We start from the raw sequence: 20882 nt of genomic DNA, 5'->3' as shown, positions 1-20882 counted from the left end.
TTAAAAAAAGTTTAATATTCTACTCCTTCTACAATAGATGCATCTCCAAGAAGGTTAAAGAAAAATAATTCTATTTTAAAACAACTAGAAGGCCATTTGTACAATGAATCCTTTTGTGTATTTCCACTAAAGGCAGAAATAAGATAAAGATACCTTAGATTGTACTAGTTGTGCTATCCAAAATGAAATTAGAGGTAAAAAAAATTGGAAAGGATGAGGCAAAACAATGACTGTTTGCAAATAATATGATGGTATGCATAAAAAACCCAGGATAATTAAATTAAAATATACTATAATCAATGAGATAATGCAGTAAAATAACTATATAAAATTAATATTAGGAAATCAATAGCTCTCTTATACACCAACAACTATCAGTTAGAAAATATAAGGGAAAATGTATAATTTATAATAGCAAAAACAAGATAAAATATTTAAAAATAAGCTTAACGAGAAATGTACAATATTCATAAGGAAGATCTAAACAAAAAGAAAGGTAAAATGTTCTTAGATAATAGGATTCTATATGAAAAACCGAATTCTTAACCAACTTCTTATAAATTAGATACAATAAGAATAAAAATAACAGGAGAGTTTTTTAACTGGACAAGGTGACTCTAAAGTTCATATGGGAAAATAAATAAGCATGAACATCGAGGAAAATTCTGAAAACAAATGAAAAAAGCAATAAGGGGATACTAGCCCTGTCAGATATAAAAATATAGCATGTCAATATTTAAAAGTTTGGTTCTGAGATTGAATAAGCAGACCACTGAAAGAATATGGAAGGTCCATTAACAATCCCATATATTCATGTGAATTTGGTATATAATAAAGGTAGCATTGCAAAGCAGTTGAGGAAACTATATTGGGGCATACTTGTAAAGGATATCAGGAAAAAATAAAGGTAGTACTTACATAAAAAATTATGTACCAGGATAAATTATAAATGGATATAATGTTTAAAAGTAAAAAATGAAACTACTAAAATACTGGAGGAAAACATTAGAGAATTATTTTAAAATTCTTATATATGGTGGGGAAAGCATTTTCTACTCAAAATCCAAAAGCCATAAAAGACCTCTGAAAAACACACACAGAAACACATAAATATATACACAATATAGACATCCAGCAACGACAAATGACAAACTGGAGGAAAATAATTGCACTCACAACACACAGGTTAATCTTCCTACTATATAAATAGATCACTGAAGTATGAAAACACCAACAATACAGTAGAAAATAGGCAAATGTATGAATAGATAGTTCAAAGAAAACACAACTGATTCTTAGACATATGAAAAGATGCCCAATCTCACCTTTAATAAGAGAAATGCAAACTAAAAGTACACTGAGAGACGAGTTTTCATCTGATTGTCAAAAATCCAAGTTTCAGGCTCTCTGCTCCTTCTGTTTGACAGACAGCTGCAACTTCCTGTGCAGTGCCAACTGCTGGCCTGAGACACAATGGTGAAGGTGGCAGTGAAAAGGTTTGGCTGTATTTGGTACCTGGTCACCAGGGCTGTCTTTAACTCTGGCAAAGTGGATATTGTCACCATCAATGATCCCTTCATTGTTCTCACCTTCATGGTCTACACGTTACAGCATGATTCTACTCATGACAAGTTCAAAGGCTTGTCAGCAATAGAAAGTCCATCGGCATCTTCCAGGAGCGAGATCATGCCAACATCAAATAGGGTGATAATGCTCATGCTGAATATGCTGTGGAGCCCACTAGTATCTTTACCACCATGGAGAAGGCTGGGGCTCGCTTGAAGGGTGGAGCCAAGAGGGTCATCATCTCTGTTCCTTCTGTGGATGCCCCCATATTTGTGATGGGTGTGAATCACAACAGGTATGACAACTCCATGAAGATTGTCAGAAATGCCTCCTGTACCACCAACAGCTTGGAGCCCCTGGCCAAGGTCATCCATGACAACTTTGGCATTGTGGAGGGACTCATGACCACAGTCCATGCATCACTGCCACCCAGAACACCATCCCTGCTTCTACTGGCACTGCCAAGGCTGTGGGCAAGGTCATCCTTGAGCTGAATGGGAGGCACAATGGCATAGTCTTATGTGACCCCACCTCCAATGTGTCAGCTGTGGATCTGATGTACCATTTGGAGAAAGCTGCCAAATATGATGACATCATAAAGATAGTGAAGCAGGGGTCAGAGGGCCCCTTCAAGGGCATCTTGGGCTACACTGAGAATCAGGCTGTCTCCTGCAACTTTAACAATGACACTTGGGGACTTCCGCCAAGATGGAGGCATAGGTGGAGACACTGTGCTTTCTCACCCAACCAAGTTTAGAGACAACTAAATAATAGCAACAGAAAACATAGCCAGAGCACAGAAAATTGAACTTTTCGGAAGTCTGTTAACAACAAATTCTTCAGCCTGACCAGTAAGAGGGTCGAAACCAGCAGCTGGCGGAGCAGGGTAGCACAGGAAAACTCGGTCAGACTGACTCAGGCGCGCGGAATCCAGGTGCAGGGTTGGACCTAGTAAGAGACCCAGCGACCACGGGGAAACAGCAAGGGAGCAGGGCTGCGGGTTGACTGTGGTTGCTCATTCGTGTGCAGATAGACAAGTGAGGGAGTGGGCCATTAGACGTAACCCAGCAGGCCCCAGCACCCAACGGCAGCAGAGGGCATCACCATTTCCCCGCTCTGACCACGCCCCCACATACATTGTCACAAACCAGCGACCTGTGAGTCCAAGGCTCCCCTCCTCATACTTAAGGGGCTCGAACAGACCAAAAATGGCTCAAGAAGATCTCAAAGCCCCAGAGCCTATAAATCTGAGCAATGAAGAAATAGCAAAAGTCTCAGATGCACAGTTTAAAACACTGGTGATCAGGATCCTCACAGAACTGGTTGATTATAGCCACAAATTAGAGAAACATATGAAGGCGAAACTGATTGAAATGAATGGAATTGCACAGGAAACCAATAGCGATGAAAAGGAAACTGGGACTCAAATCAATAGAGTGGACCAGAAGAAAGCAAATAATGGCCAAACAGAAAAGAGTCAAGAAGCAAGAATTCAAAAAAATGAGGAGAGTCTTAGGAACCTCCAGGATATCTTTAAACGCTCCAACATCTGAATTATAGGGGTACCAGAAGGGGAAAAGGAACAGCCACCAGTGGAAAACTTATTTGAACAAATAATAAAGAAGAAATTCCCCAATCTGGAAAAGGAAATAGATTTCCAGGAAATCCAGGAAGCTCAGAGAGTCCCAAAGAAGTTGGACCCAAGGAGGAACACACCAAGGAACATCATAGTTACATTAGCCAAGATTAAAATGAAGGAGAGAATCCTAGAAGCAGCAAGAGATAAGGGGACAGTCACCTACAAAGGAGTTCCCATCAGACTGTCAGCAGATTTCTCAAAAGAGACCTTACAGGCAAGAAGGGGCTGGAAAGAGGTATTCCAAGTCATGAAATCTAAAGACCTACAACCAAGATTGCCCTATCCAGCAAAATTTTCATTTAGAATGGAAGGACAGATAAAGTGCTTCTCAGATAAGATCAAATTCAAGGAGTTCATCATAACCAAGCCCTTATATGAAATGTTAAATGGACTTATCTAAGAAAAAGAAGTTAAAAAAACACGAACAGTGAAAGGACAGCAAACTCACAGTTATTAACAACCACACCTAAAACAAAAGCAAACTAAAAGGACAGCTAGATCAGGAGTGGAAACATAGAAATGAAGATCTCAAGGAGGGTTAGCAACAGGGGAGTGGGAGGAGGAGAAGGGGGGAGAAGGTACAGAAAATAAGTAGCATAGACAGTAGATAGAAAATAGATGGGGAGGGAAGAATAGTATGGGAAATATAGAATCTAAAGAACTTGAGACACATGGTCATAAACTAAAGGGGGGGTAATGGTGGGGACAGGGGTAGGGTGGAGGGGAATGAAGGGGGGGAATAGAACAACTGTAATGGCATAATCAATTAAAAAATAAATTAAAAAAATTTAAAAAAAAACAATGACACTTACTCCTCCACCTTTGATGCCAGAGCTGGCATTGCCCTCAATGACAACTTTGTCAAGTTCATTTCCTGGTATAACAATGAATTTGGCTACAGCAACAGGGTGGTTAACCTTGTGGTCTATATGACCTCCAAGGGGTAAGAGGCCCCTGGACCACAGCCCCAGAAACAGGAAGAGAGGCCCTCAGCTGCTCAGGAGTCCTTGACCCCCAAAAATTCCCTGACATACTGAGAATCTCGTGACTTCCACAGTTTCTCTACCAGACCCTGGGAAGAAGGGGAGGGGCTCAGAAAGCCCTACTATATTATGCACCATCAATAAAGTTCACTGTACCCAGCCAAAAAAATCCAAGTTTTATAACAGCATTGATGAAAATATAGGGGAATTGATCCTGTATACTGCTGAATCAAGAATAAATCATACAGGAGGAAGATGGAGGCCAAGTAGGTGGAAGCTGAGTCCACGTACTTAGACTCCAAGTATGGAGTCCTTTTTTTTTTTTTTTTGCTCTTGTCCCCAACTTGGATTTTCACATGATTTTTGAACAATTAACTTAAACAATCAATGGAATCTTAGCTGATATGAAGTTTTGAAGTCAATGAGTGCAGAAGATACTTTATGCCATTTGGTAAGAAGATTTTATAAGTTGAAGGACAAATAAATACCCTGTGCATGGTACCTGCAGCAGTGGAGGGACCAGACAGAAATCATGACTTTGGAGCTCCGTCCTCTCTTGGACCAGGGGGGAAAAGTCCTGCACAGGGATCCCTAATCCTAATCAGGAGTGACTTGGGAGAATACACAGAACCTGTGAGACCCAGGCTACACACACAGTGAGCAGCACATTCACAGTGTAGCACAAATTTGGAAAGCTCCAGATAGTGAACCTGGGTCTGTCAGAGGCATGTGCAGGCTACATCCAGCTGTGATCTCAAGGGACATTTTACTTTTGAGGGAGGTAGTATGTGCATTAAACCATAATGACTCAACTGCAGTGTGGGCACTGCATAGAGATGTTTTGAAAAGGATATGAAATGTGGTTAGACAAGGGCCCCACAAACAGTGGCTCTGCTAGTAAAGAGACCAGATTACAAGTACAGTTAGGGATAGAAACCTAGCAGAAGGAGAAAAGTGCTTCTCTTGGGACCATTATGAACCTCTCTCAGCGGCACCAAGCTACACTGGACCTATGGGTTCTTTCCCACTGAGACTAGAAGGGCAGAGAGATCAGAGATTGATGCAACATGGGGGAGGGCACAACAGAGATCTTGGTGAGAAGGCTGGGGAAGAAAATTGGATTCCCCAGTCTCAAGTCTGGGAGAGGTGCCCAACCACCCAGCAAGAGCTAATCAGCCACTGCTGATACAACTGTGGAGATGAACCTTGCAGAAGGAAAAAACTGCTTTTTAGCCCATTCTGAACTTTTCTTGGCCCCCAAAGCCACACTATAACTCCAAGTCCTATTGCACTGAAAACAGCAGGGCAGAGAGATCAGAATTTGGCAAAACAATGGGTATTCATGGCCCCACCAATGCTAGGCTCCTACAGAGAGCTGCTATCAGAGCCAAACAGGAAGGAGCTGACCCTTTTACATAAATTGGCCCCTCACACGAAGGAGACAGCTAACTCATCAGAAACTATACATTACTGAAAATAATCTGGGTAAGACCAAGACGTGTGGTGCAGGGGTGGGAGAACACATCCACCAACTTCCCTGAAGTCTGAACAGAACCTCCCGAAGGAGATCCAGGGGCCCCATCCTCCCCACTCTCAATAGCACCAGAAGCCCTTTCAGAAACAGATGGGTCAGCAGTGAGGCTAAGACTAATGGCAGGACTGCAGATAGATGCAGGTGGAGGTGGTACCTGCAGTGCTTTCAGACATTAGACTATCCATTCCTGGGCCTACTGCTGATAAAAAGCCAGAGATGCAGAGCAGCAAGGTCCATCCTGGATGCAGCAAAGTCTGAAGAACACAGGCGCAGACTGTTCATCACTTCCACCCATGAACGGGCTGCCTAGAGTTAGATGGGGACAGCATCTGCCATTATTGGAAACATATCTAGAAGAAGAAGCCAACAGAAAAGCACTAAACTCTACTTAGATGAATTCCATCTTGTTCTTTTTCATTACTTGCATTATTTTTCTTTCACATAGATTTTTAACATTTTTTCTTTTTTTCCATTTTGTTTCTATTTCTTCACTATTTTTTATTTCAAATCTCCTAGCTTACTCTTCCCTTTTCATACTCCATTCTGCCTTATTCCTTTCCCTTCTTATATTCATTTAAAATTTTATTTTTCTCTTTCTTCACCTTATTTCTATTCCTTACCTTTATTATTTCTCCTTGCTCTATCTACTCAAAATAATTTTTCTTTCCTTTAGTCATCTCCTATTCTTTTTCTATTTTGTGTAATCTTATTCTCTTTCCACCTTTATTAAAGTTTGCTCATTTTTCATTGACGTTGTTTTCCTTTAATCTTGTTCCTAATTTTTCACTGTTTTCAATTCAAATTTCATGTTTTATTTTATTTTTTAAAATATTTTATTTATTTTATATTTTAGAGATGGGAAGGGAAAGAGAAAGAGAGGGAGAGAAACATCAATGTGTGGTTGTCCCTACTATGGACCTGGCCAGCAACCCAGACATGTGGCCTAGACCGGGAATTGAATTGGTGACCCTTTGATTAGCAGGCTGGCACTCAACCACTGAGCCACACCAGCCATGGCCAAATTTCATATTTTAATCTTCCGTTTTCATACTCCATTTTGCCTTCTTCCTTCCCTTTCTTACTTACACTTAAAACTTTATTTTCCCTTTCTTCGCCTTGATTCTATTCCTACTCTCATTATTTCTTCTCCCTCTACCCTCTCAAAATGAATTTTCCTTTCTTTAATCATCTAATGCTATTTCCCTTCTTATAATACTTTTATTCTTTTTCCAGCTTTATTAATCTTTGCTCACTTGTCATTGATATTGCTGTTGTTGGATGGTATTTTCCTGGTGTGGGTTTTGTTTTCTGTGTTGTGTTGTTTTGTTTTGTTCTGTTCTGGTAGCTTGTAGAACAGCATACAAGATGTGGTGGGGACTGACTCTCAGTCAACCAACTAGAGGGGAGAACCCACCAATGAATGAGACAATAACAATCAAAACCCAAATACAACAGGGGAGCCCACATAAACTGCATAAAGGGTATCTCTAGATCATCCAGCTCGGGAGCTCAAGGAGGCTGCACTAGTGAGTCCTGCAGGTCTCCTACCACAGAAGGCCACCCCTAGAAGTCAGGGAGTCAAAGCAGATCACTATAACATGCAGAAACAAACAACAAGAGTCACCTAAAATGGGAAGACAAAGAAACAACCCCCAATCCAAAGAAAAGGAGGAATCCTTGGAAAAAAGAGCTAAATGAATGTGAAGCAAGTAATTTTTCAGACATAGAGTTCAAAGTAATGGTTATAAGGATAATCAAGGGACTCAGTGAGAACTAAAAGGAACTTTATGGGAGCTACAAGGAACTTAGTGGGAACTATAGCAGCAGGTAAAAAGTACATAGAAAGTATAAATAAGAATCAGCAAGAAATAAAGAATACCATATCTGAAATAAAGAATATACTAGAAGGAATTAAAATCAGACTGGATGAAACAGAGGACTGAATCAACAAGTTGGAAGACAAAGTAGAAAAAATACGCAGTTGGAGCAATAAAACAAAAAATAACTCAAAAAGAACAAGGATAGTTTAAGGGTGCTTTGGAATAAAAAGATAACAATGTTCACATCATAGAGACACCCAGAAGGCAAAGAAAATGAGCAGGTATAGAAAACTTGTTTGAAAAAATAACAGAAAACTTCCCTAACTTGGTGAGGGAAAAAGTCACAAAAGTCCAGCAAGCAGAGGTTCCCCATCAAGATGAACCCAAAGAGGCCCATTCCAATATACATTACAATCAAAATGGCAAAATTTAAAGAAAAAAGAGAATGTTAAAGGCAGAAAAAGAGAAAGAGGTAGTGATATACAAGGGAGCTCTCATGAGACTATCAGCTGATTTCTCAACAGAAACACTACAAGCCAGAAAGGACTGACCTAATATATTCCAACTAATGAAAAGCAAAGACCTAGAACCATGACTACTCTACCCAGCAAGTCTGTCATTTAAAATGGAAGGTGAAATACAGAACTTCCCAGGAAAAAAAGCTAAAAGAGTACCTCTCCACCCAACCAGTATTGCAAGAGATGCTAAAAGGACTGGAAGAAGGAAGAGGAAAGAAGAAAGAAGAAGAAGAAAGAGGGAGAGAGGGGAACATAGGTGCAAAGGGTAAAAAATGGCAATAGATAAGTACCTATCAAGAAGAAAGAAAACTCCAAAACTCTTTTTACAAGGTCAGTATTATCCTAATTCCAAAATCAGGTAAAGACATAACAAAGAAAAAAATTACAGGCCAATATCTCTGATGAACAGAAATCTAAAATACTCAACAAAATATTAGCAAACCAGATCCAGCAATACATTAAAAAGATCATACAGTATGATCAAGGGGGATTTATCCCAAGGATGCATGTATGGTATAATATTCACAAATCAATAAACATAATACATCACATAAACAAAATGTAGGGCAAAAATCAAATGATCATATCCATAAATACAGAAAAGCATTTCATAAAATCAATGCCATTTATGATAAAAACACTCTGCAAAGTGAGAGTATAGGGAACATACCTCAAACTAATAAAAGCCATATATGAAAAACCTACTGTCAACATCACACTGAGTGGGCAAACACTAAAAGTGTTTCCCTTAAGATCAGGAACAAGACAAGTGTGGCCACTCATTCAACGTAGTACTAGAAGTTCTAGCCACAGCAATCAGACAAGAAAAAAAAAAAAGGCATCCAAATTAGAAAGAAGGAAGTAGAACTATCATTATTTGCAGACAACTGCAATGATATTTGCAAAACTATCATTATTTGTGATACAGTACATAGAATACCCTATAGTCTCCACAAAAAAAGGGCTTGGCCTAATAAGTAAATTCAGCAAAACAGCAGGATACAAAGTTAATACTCAGAAATAAATGGCATTTTTTTATATCAACAATGAACTATCAGAAAGAGAAACTAAGAAAAAATCCCATTTATTCTAGCAATGAAAAATATAAAGTACTTGGAATAAATTTCACCAAGGAAGAAACCAAGGAAGATAAATGACCTGTATTCAGAAAACAGGGGTGTCTAACCTGTGGTCTGTAGACCTCATGCAGCCTAGGATGGGTGTAAATATGGTTCAACACAAAATCATACATTTACTTAAAACATTATGAGATTACTTTGTGATTACATGTTACAATGTATTTAATGTGTGACCCAAGAAAATTCTCCTTCCAATGTGGCCTAGAGACACTAAAAGGTTGGAAACCCTTTGTAGAACACTGAAGAAATTGAGGAAAACACAAACAAATGGAAGCATATACCCTGTTCATGGATTGGAAGAATTAACATCATTAAAATGCCTGTACTACCCAAAGCAATCTATAGATTCAATGCAATTCCTACTGAAATATCAATGGCATGTTCCACAGATCCAGAAAAAACACTCCAAAATTTTATATGGAACCAAGAGACCTCAAATTACTTCGGCAATCTTGAGAAGGATCAAAGTTGGAGGGATCACAATACTTGATCAAACTACACTACAAGACCACTGTAATCAAAACAGTCTGATATTGGTATAAGAACAGACATAGCGATTAATGGAACAGAATAGAGAGCCCAGAAAAAATATTCATGTCTCTACGGTCAATATTTGACAAAGTTGGCATGAGCATACAATGCAGTAAAGATAGTCTCTTCAATAAATGGTGTTGGGGGAACTGGACTGGCACATGAAACTAGTCAACCAACTTACACCATACACAAAAATAAACTCAAAATGGATAAAAGAGCTAAATGTCAGCTGTGACAACATAAAAATTCTAGAGGAAAGCACAGGCTGTAAAATTTCAGATATCTCATGTAGTGATATTTTTTGACAACATATTGCCAAGGGCAAGGGGAGTAAAGGGAATAATAAACAAATTATACTACATCAAATTAAAAAGCTTCTGCATGGCTAAAGAAACCATAATCAACATGAAAAGCATACCAATCTAATGGGAGAACATATTTGCCAATGACACAAAGATTTGATGTCCAAAATATATAAAGAGCTCATAGGGCTCTGCACTAGGAAGACAAACAATCCAATTAAAAATGGGAAAAAGGCTCTGGCTGTGTAGCTCAGTTGGTCATATCTTTGTCTGGATATGCCAAGGCTGCCAGTTTGATTCCCAGTCAGAGCAAATAAAACCACCAACCAATCAATGTATAAATAAGTGGAACAACAAACTGATTGCTCTCTCTCCCTTTCTCTCACTCTCTAAAGTTTATAAATAAAACAAAATTAAAAAATAGGGAAAGGACTTGAACACACACTTCTCCAAAGAGGACATACAGATAGCATATCAAAAAAAAATGCTCAATATCACTAGCCATTAGAGAGATGCAAATTAAAACCACAATGAGATAACACTTCACACCTGTCAAAATAGCTATCATCAATAAATCAACAAACAAGAATGCTGGTGAGGATGTAGGAAAAAGGGAGCCCTAGTGCACTATTGCTGGGAATGCAGACTGGTGTAACCACTGTGGAAAACAGTATGGAATTTCCTCAAAACATTAAGAATGGAACTGCCTTTTTTTTTCAAAAATTTATTTATCTTTAGAGGAGAAGGGAAGGAGAGAGGGAGAGAAATATCAATGTATGGTTGGTTGCCTCTCATGCATTACGCACTGGGAACTGGTCTGCGACCCACGCACATGCCCTGACTTGGAATCGAACCACAATCTTTTGGTTTGCAGGCCCATGCTCAATCCACTGAGCTACACCAACCAGGGCTGGAACTGCCTTTTGACCCTACATATCCATTGCTGAGAATATACCTCAAGAATCCTAAAGTATCAGTTCAAGAATTTATGCACCCCCATGCTCATACCATCATTATTTATAACAGCCAAGAGTTGGAAACAGCCTAAGTGCCCATCAGTAAATGAGTGGATTAAAAACTGTGGTACATTTTCACAATGGAATGTCATGCAGCAGAGAAAAAGAAGGGAATTCCTACCATTTGGGAAAGCATGGGTGGAACTGGAGACTGTTAAGCTAAGTGAAATAAGCCAGTTGGTAAAAGACAAATACCATACGATGCCACGTATAAAAGGAATCTAATGAACAAGACTGAACCAGAGGTATAGAATCATGTAATATACTGACAGCAGTAAGAGTGGAAGAGGAAGGTAGGGATTGTTTGAAAGAGGGTGAAAGCATTAGTCAAAAAACATATATGCATGTCCCATGGACATGGATAATGCTGTGAGGATTGATTATGGAAGTGGGAGGCAGGATGAGCAGGGGTGGATGAAGGGGGAAACATTGGAACAACTGTAACAGCATAAACAATAATAAAAAATCAAAACAAAACAAAAAAGAATCAAATCATACAATATTATTGTTTAATCACTATGCTGTACACTTGAAACCAATAGAAAAATATTGAAGGTAAGCTGTAATTGAAAAATAAAAATAAAACAGGAAAAAGTAACTCATATACATTCATGGGAAGACAATTTGGCAATATCCATAGAGATATATAATAAATACATGTACCCCCGGATCCAGCAATACCACTTCTAGTAATCTTACAGAGATAATATCTGACTGGGGAAAATAAATCTATTAAAGTTGTATATCTCACTGTGTGAAAGAGGTGAAGGGTTTAAGAAGTACAAATTAGCAGATACAAAATAGTCACAGGGGTATAAAGTACAGCATAGGGAATATAGTTAACAATACTGTAATAACTATGTATGATGCTGGGGGTACCAAAAATATTGGGGTGAACACTTTGTAAAGTATATTATTATCTAACCACTATGCTGTACACCTGAAACTAATACAAAATAATATTTAAATAAAACTATAATTAAAAATTAACAAAATTATATCTTAGCAATACTGTTTATAGTTAGCAAAAGAATTGAAAACTACCTAAATGATCAATAGGGGACTCTCATAATAAATTATGCTATATATACATAATGATATAAAATGCAGTTATAAAAAATAAAGAAGAGGTTTGTGCATACTGATGTGGAATATCTATAATATATATTAAGTGAAAAGCAAAGTTAAAATGTGTTAAATATACTACCATTTGATAAATAAAAGGGATTAAAATTGTCTGAATATATATATGCATGCATGTGTATGTATATATTCATATGCACATGTATATCCATAAAAATTATCAGGCATATTTGCAAGAAAATAACATAGATGGGTACCTGTTAGGTTAGTGGAGAATTCAGTGGCTAACTGACACAGGTGGAAAGGGCATATTTTTCATTTTATACCTTCTTATGTTCATTTATTTTGAATGAAGTAGATATAGATATACCAAAAATTAATTTAAATTTATTTTAATAATAAATAAATCCTTTGGAAATTTTTATATATACACTCACATGTATATATGTTTTGTATATTCTACTTTCATATATGAGAGTATACAGATTTAGTATATGTGTATATGTTAATATATACATGTACTATAATACCCAATTACATGAAAAGAACAAATTCATATATGTTGGGAAGCATGAAGTCATAGTAAAGACAGAAGCATGAGGTGTTTCAAATTCAGAATCCCAAAAGTTTAGAAAGCAGTCCATCTTCTCAATTTATGGATATTGAGATAGAATCAAAGGAAAACATTGGACTACTTTTAAATTTATTATTTATTTTAATTTCTTTTTATGTTATTGTTCAATCACAGTTGTTCCCATTTCACCCCTTTATTCTCCCCTGCCCTTCCCACCCTCACCTCTCTCATTCAAGCCTGCTTTTAAATTTAAACTGCATACAACCACACCTTTAAAAACTATCATAGTACTATAGAATAGTCCCAATTAATGTTAAATTACTCCAAAGAAATTCTGATGTAGTTAACTTTTTTAATCTGATACAACTATTACCTCTCAGCAAGCATGGTGTACATGAAATGGAGTCCCTAATTCCAGATAAACTCAGATACAAAAAATATAACTTTATTTTTCTATCTTTTTTATTACACTAGACCTAAGTCATTGCCAAAGTTGGGACTCTTAATTTCTATTTCAAAGCAGTCATTTCACTAATACGGCTGAATTTTTCTCTCAATTGGAGTTCCCACCTCATTTTCACAAGACTGCCTAAATTATGGTGACCTTAAGCTGGAATTCATTGAGATAGCCTATGCCAATCATTTGTCTGGATTACTACTGAGTTGGTGCTCAATTCCATCCATTTTACTATTTCACATCTCTCTGCTACTTCTGTGCCACTCCTGGATGCACAGGAAACCTACTGTTTTTGAACCTCATTGGATATAGGGAATTCTCTTGAGTGCCCCACCTGCTTAAAGTCTATGCAATCATGTAGAGTCTTGCTTTTTCATCAGTGTAATGTTCTATTTTGGAAGTTTAGCACAGGTCCCTCATGCTCTTAAATCTAACAAAACACCTTCATGTACTGTCACCTCCTCAGAAATCACACTCAACCATATCCCTACAATCTATGCTCTGGTATATGTAAGTGTTAAAAAAGTATTTATGCATTTAAATTAATTTCCCCCTTTATTCAGAGGACTACATAATGAGTATTCATTTGATTTCCTTAATATTCTAGTGACATGATGGACCATTATTACATGGAAAAAATAAGTTTTGAAACAAATTTACTTTCCAGGCAAATGAACAGAACAGGCCCTTTCATATATCAGTTCACCAGACTACCTAATATAGATGGTAAAGGATGATAAGCCAAAAGACACATTTAAAAGAGCATAATTTTCTCCCAGTCTTACAATTCATTATTATCTCTTCCCATTCCCTATCTTAACATGCATGTAAGATGCTATCCTTGCTCATGGTATAGGAGAGACTGCTCCCATTGCAATCAATGAGGAAAAGCATTCCCAACTGATAGGACGACAGCATCTTCAGGCCTATGAAATTAGGAACTGGAGAGGGAGGGCATAATATGGATCTGTTCTCTCTTCTTTTTAAAACTTTTTAAAGATTTAATTAGTTTATTTCTAGAGAGGGAAAGGGATGGAGACAGAGAAGGAGAGAAACATCATTGTGTGGTTGCCTCTCACATTCCCCCACCTGGGGACCTGGCCCACAATCTAGGCATGTGCCCTGACTGAGAATTGAACTGGGACCCCTTGGTTCACAGGCCAGCACTCAGTCCACTGAGCCATATCAGCCAGGGCCTGTTCTCTCTTCTTTATCTCCTACAAAATAATGTTATGATTTCTACTTCACCAAATTCATTGAAATACTTGTCCCATTTAGTTGTCATCACTCTAAGTATTACAAAATGCTGTATATGTCACCTACCACTTGACCTGCAGATTAATGTTTGATGGCTGTACCATGAAATGCAATAAACAGACACTTCTATATACATGGAACTTTTTACTAACTCAGATACCTCAACCTTATTACATGGAACCTGATGCACTGCCACAGTTGTACCTTGACACTACAGAAACAAGATGCCTCCTCAGAAATATGATTAACTTAAGTTTCTGAGAAAAGAGATATGTCTTTTTTTCCTCCAAATAGGTGGCCTTCTCCTTTCTTAGACTTCCCCCACTATACACACATTTTCCAATTCCATTCAAGAACTGAATCTATCCACTAGGAAGGTCTTCTGGCTGATTCACCAATGGTAATCTGTGAGTGTCACTGTGAGTGTCCCCCTTGTGGTATTATTTCTTTTTTAAAATCCAGGCTTTTGAAATTCCTACCAATATAACATTTACATATGGGGCATTAATAAAACAACTTCCAGATACTCAAACCAGTCCCTCCCATTGAACATATCACACTAAATAGAATATAAGGAGAACTCCCAAACCAGATATACTCTAATTACTCAGGGGATTTGTCATATGGTATCTATTGCTCATGTGTATGCTCTAGGCAACTTTTCTTGCTGTCAGGGTCATTCAATTAGAAAATATATTTTGGAACCTGTCATTTACCTCTATTGAAGTCATTAATGATACTACTTCAGCTCTGGAAGCACAACAGGGTGGTCTCAAATCCTTGGTCTGAGAAATATTGAATCACAGTACAGCCTTTAACTTCCTGCCAGCCAGCCAAGGAGGGGTCTTACTATTGCCAGTGCTTTGTGTTGAATATAGATCACTGAAACTGGCAAAGTAGAAGTGTCCATCATAAGACTTAAGAAAAAAGCCTCTTTGCTTTCTAAAGTAGATCGGGTAATCTGTGAGCCATTTATTACTGGATTGGCAATGGTTGGGGCTCATGGTTATACTCAGTCACCCAGGAAGAGTTGGAATGACTTTAATTATGACTATGATTTACTCTGGCCTCAAACTAATTATCCAGTTTTTGGCATAGCCCCTCAATGTCCAACTCATCCAGGCCCAGAATGGGGTAGCCCAGGTTCCTAAATATCAAGTGATGGAATTGAGAAGTATGACTCATGGCTAAAATCCTACATGTGATTTTTCAGGCCCAACCACAAATAATTACAAAGGCCTCATGGTAGGCCTCAGAGCAGAAAGGTGCCAATATCACACCAGACATGGTGCCCCCTGACTGGTCACACACTTATGCATTGAAAGGCCCCTGGAAACTGAATAAAGACACAGGAAAGAGGGAGGGGATATCCTTGAGGACTTTTTTTTTTGTATTCTGACTTAGCAGTTTTCCACTCTTAGCTCTTCACCCTTTCCCTTCCCCCAACCCACTCAAGGTCCATAAAAAATAGCAGGAGATTTTTGCTCCAAGGTCTTTCAGCAGTGAAACAATTTTCCATGTCTGCACTGATCCATCTGACTTTCACTGGTGCTCTTCCATTGGTAAAAATGGAACAGTAGGGAAGTGGGCACTTTCTCTGGTTTAACTTTTTGCTTATACTGTCACAGTAAGTCACTAAATGTTTGACTGTTCATGTGATTTGGGCTGTCTTAAGCTACTTTGACACCTGGCAGTTCAGCTCTTTTCAGTACAGCTAATTATCCTGACATACTTATTTTTTGTTAAGAATCCCAATAACCACATATAATTAACAGCATCTTCCAAAAGCATTTGAACATAGTGGTAATATTCATTTCTTTAAACAATCATAAGATGCACAGGCATTCTATTGTTTTATTTAAATATCAGTTTCTGGCTATATAATTCAGTAACTTTTTAAGTTGCTTTTATATTTATTTCCACGTTTGAGATAGCATAATTCCTATGGTATTGGCTGGTTGTCAACTTGGCACATACCTTTTGTCCTTGAGGCCCTGGAGGCCCTTCTGGACCTGGAAATCCAGGCAAACCTGGATGGCCTTCCAAACCTGGAAATCCTCTCTCCCCCTGCAATTGAACAAAAATGAAATGTAAACGCATCATTTGTGAGTTTTCAAGTGTAGGAATGGCTGAGATTCAAAAGGATCAAACAACTATCTAGAGAAAACTAATTTAATACAACAAAATTCCCAGTATTCACCAATATGGAGAAATCTTTAATATGTGAGTGGAAAAATACAAATCACTCTGAATTTCTCACACATGGTAATGTAATCTCAGTGATGAAGTGGGGTTTAAACATTCTGACATCAAGAGTTTAACAGGAAATATGGTAATAAATTCAGGAAACAAGGTCTGCAAAGGTTAAATGAAATAAATATGGTACAGGGGTAATGAATGGTAAAAATATATCAAAGAAGCTTTCAGATTTGTTCTAGAATAGAAGAGTGGCAGGATTATCCAGAATAGAAATTTATTAACCAGAAAAAGACTTTCTCTTTAACATAAAAAAATTATAGTTTTCCTGATTGTAACATCAATATGAAAAATATGTTTAATGTAGAAAACAAAAAAATAAAGAGAAAATCACCAATAATTCCTCTACTCAGAATTACAATTTGAACTGTGACTCAAGTCCTAGTTCTGACTATAGCACTTTATCAACACCAGCAAAGGAGAGCTGCCTAACTACTAGTGAGGGTCCACTCATCAGTACCTTATCAGCATCTATAAAGTAAGGTCACTTGATGTACATTGTCTGTACAGCCAGATAGGTGTGGTAACAGGCTCTCCATATGTATTAACATATCATTAGATCAACACATTAGAATTAGTTAGCTGGTATATAGCCAATCATAGTAAGAATGTGAACCCCAAGAGAAAGCAAATTCACCACTAGTAAGTTTAAGAACTCCAAGGGCGCATAGCTTCATGACACATGCTCTTTTAACTACAGAGCCACAAGCAGTTCCTTTATTTTCCTAAGGCTTAAAGGCGCAGTTCCTGCCCAGAGACTCTAGACCTAATTTGTGAAACTTCTCACTGGATCCTATCCACAGTGACAGCCTAAGCAGCATCTAAGAAAGAGAAAGCACCTGTATCTACAAGACAATTAACTAATGGGCCATAAATTGGAGGCACACTCCCCTAGAGGTTAAGGTACAGTAGACTTTTATTCATATCCTCAGTGTGTATGTGTGAGTGTATATGTGCACGTGTGTGGTAAGTACTAAACTTAGTTCAAACAGCTTAAATAATTTTGTACTGAATAAATTCCTTCTTATGTTTAATCATACCATGATAAATATAAACAATTTCAAAAGGTTATTCTAGTCACTTTCCACTTACTACTTAAAAGGCAAGAAAGCAAATGTTAGCCAATTAATGGCAGTTATAAACATTTGTGTAACTTTAATAACAATTATTATTGACATATTGCTAAGTTTTATATAAATATATCTATTTATTTTAATTTCATAGAACTATGACAACTTAGTATTCATCACCTCAACCTAATTATTTTGAAGAAAATAAAAGGAAAGACCAGAAGTTAAAGATGTAAAAAATTTAGTTCTGGATTACCTAAAATCATTACATAGCCCATTTCTGGTAGAGCTGGTATTAGAAAGGTGATCACAAGTGAAAGTCAGAAAGGAATCTAGAAGGAAAATACAGCTTAGTTTTAGTAAATTTCCCTATGTGGCAACCGGTACATTTTGGGAGCTCTCCTGGTATATATAGCATATTTGTGGCAAAACTTGATAATAATGCTTGAAGAGAGCTATATTTTCTCCAAAGCATAACTGCTATCTAGGCTACAAATAACAAAGTAATAAACTAGAAATTAAAAGCAGAGGGTGCTGGGGGATTTGTGGCCAAGATGAAGGTGTATGTAGAAACCATTCACTTCCTCACAGAAACAAAAGGCAGATAAGAACCAATCTAAAAACAGTAAACAACTGGAAGTAGCAGACAATCAAACTGCATGGAACTCTGACAACCAAGGATTTGAATAAATATTCATCCAGATTGGTAGGAGGAACAAAGACAGGTAACTGGGTGGGCAGAGAGGACCTGCAGCAAGGTGGCAAACTGAGAGCAAGACAAGGATGGCCAAGAGGACCTACAGCAAGGTGGTGGTCAAAGGTAGCTGGAAACTACAGGGGGATTGTTATGGTGGTAGAAACTCCCTGTCTCACATGAGAGAGAGTTTGTTTGAAAGTGGGCTAGAGCCAAGCAAGTCAACTGCATTGTTCCCTCTCCGACCAGTCCCCCAAAGATAGCGCCACAACACAGCAAAGAGAGTTATCCAGCCCTGAAGAATACCTAAGGCTCCTCCCCCTGACAACATTACAGGTGCACCAAAACATGGCCCAAATGAAAGAATAGATTAAAACACCAGAAAAACAGCTAAGCGACAAGGAGATAGACAAACTATCTGATGCAAAGTTCAAAACACTGGTAATTAGGATGCTCACAGAACTGCTTGAGCTCAGTTGCAAAATTCAGGAACAAAGGAATGCTACCCAAAGTGAAATAAAGGAAAAAATACAGGAAACCAACAGTGACAGGAAGGAAATTGGGACTCAAATCAACAATTTGGAACGAAAAGAAAATATAAACATTCAACCAGAACAGAATGAGGAAATAAGAATTCAAAAAAATGAGGAGAAGCCTAGAAAACTCTGGGACAACTTTAAACATTCCAGTATCTGAATTATAGGGGTGCCAAAAGGACAAGAACAACAGCAAAAAATTGAAAATTTACTTGAACAAATAATGAAGGAAAACTTCCCCAATCTGGCCAAGGAACAGACTTCCAGGAAGTCCAGGAAGCCCAGAGACTCCCAAAGAAATTGGACTCAAACAAGAATACACCAAGGCACATCATCATTAAGTTACCCAAGATTAAAGGTAAGGAAAGAATCTTAAATGCAGTAAGAGGAAAGGAGAGTTACCTACAAAGGAGTGCTTATAAGACTATCAGCTGTTTTCTCAAAAGAAGCCTTACAGGCAAAAAGGAGCTGGAAAGAAGTATCAAAACGGTGAAAGGCAAGGACCTACATCCAAGATTACTTGGTCCACCAAAGCTATCATTTAGAATAGAAGGGCAGATAAAGTGTTTCCCAGATAAGGTCAAGTTAAAGGAGTTCATCATTACCAAGCCTTTATTATATGTTAAGAAGAGATTTATTAAATGTTAAAGGTGCTTATCTAAGAAATAAGAGAAGTTGAAAAACTATGAACAGTAAAATGGAAACAAACTCACAACTACCAACAACTGAACCTAAAACAAAAACAAAAATTGAGCAAACAATAGAACAGGAAAAGAATCAGAGAGATAGACATCACATGGATGGTTTTCAGTGGGCAGAGTGAAGGGGAAGAATAGGGGAGAAGGTACAGGGGAAAAGAAACATAATTGGTAGGCAAAAAAAGGCAGGGAGAGGTTAAGAATGGTATAGAAAACAGAGAAGTCAAAGAACTTATATGGACATGAACCAAGGGAGATAACATTGGAGGGTTAAGGAATGCAGGGCAGAGGAGAGATAAAGGGGGAAAATTGGGAAAACTGTAATAGCATAATAAATAAAACATTATTAAAAATTAAAGTGGAAGAAATAGACAAAAAAACTGTACTTGAAAAATAACTAAATAAAATTAAAAAATAAATAAATAATTTAAAGTGGAAGGTACAGAGAATAAGTAGCATAGATGGTAGGTAGAAAATAGACAGGGGGAGGACAAGAATAATATGGAAAATGTAGAAGCTAAAGAACTTGTGACACATGGACATGAACTAAAGGCGGGGTGTGGGGGAAGGGGTGTGCAGGGTGGAGCAATGAAGGGGGAAAATGGGACTACTGTAATGGCATAATCAATAAAATATATTTTCAACAAATTAAAGTAGAGAATGCTAAAAAGTTTAATTATGTTGGTATTCATAAAATCACATATCTATAAAGTGTTTTGAAAGGCTGTGTTCAGTTCTAGTTAATATTCTTTTTTTTAAATTTTTTTATTTATTTATCTTTAGAGGGAAAGGGGAGGAGAGAGGGAGAGAAACATCAATGTATGGTTGCCTTTCGTGCGTCCCCTGCTGGGAATTGGCCTGCAGGGAACTGGCCTGCAACCCAGGAATGTGCCCTGACTGGGAATCGAACCGCGATTGTCTGGTTCGCAGGCCCGTGCTCAATCCACTGAGCTACACCAGCCAGGGCCAGTTAATATTCTTGATGACTCTTTCAATGTGTTTGATTATTTCATGATGAGTGATTTATGAACACACCTGCCCACACCACGCAGAGTTTTCAGCAGTTTTTTATAAAAAAAACAGCATGACCCCCAGCGTTACTATCCCTATTCACCCAATCTCACCCCAAGTGCCCTTTTTTCCCCTCTGGATAAATAAAGTCCTCAAAGGGAAGCATTTTGCTGATATGGAAGAGGTGAAACAAAC

General features: G+C 37.8%; 1 protein-coding gene across 3 annotated transcripts in view; it reads right to left on the bottom strand.

Annotated features, from left to right (window-relative positions):
• Positions 1–20882, bottom strand: part of COL4A5 (collagen type IV alpha 5 chain) — a 293639-nt gene that overhangs the window by 154922 nt on the left and 117835 nt on the right. For all 3 annotated transcript variants that reach the window (XM_053657521.1, XM_037167116.2, XM_053657520.1), the window contains one exon: positions 16400–16489. In XM_053657521.1, coding sequence (XP_053513496.1) covers positions 16400–16489 — 90 coding nt within the window. The remainder of the gene's footprint in view (positions 1–16399; positions 16490–20882) is intronic.

This window comes from Artibeus jamaicensis, unplaced genomic scaffold, assembly GCF_021234435.1.
Source record: "Artibeus jamaicensis isolate MK-2021 breed Jamaican fruit bat unplaced genomic scaffold, CSHL_Jam_final scaffold_461, whole genome shotgun sequence".
NCBI classification, from domain to species: Eukaryota; Metazoa; Chordata; class Mammalia; order Chiroptera; family Phyllostomidae; genus Artibeus; species Artibeus jamaicensis.
Note: the sequence above shows the minus strand (reverse complement) of the source record. Positions and strands in the feature narration are given on the sequence as shown.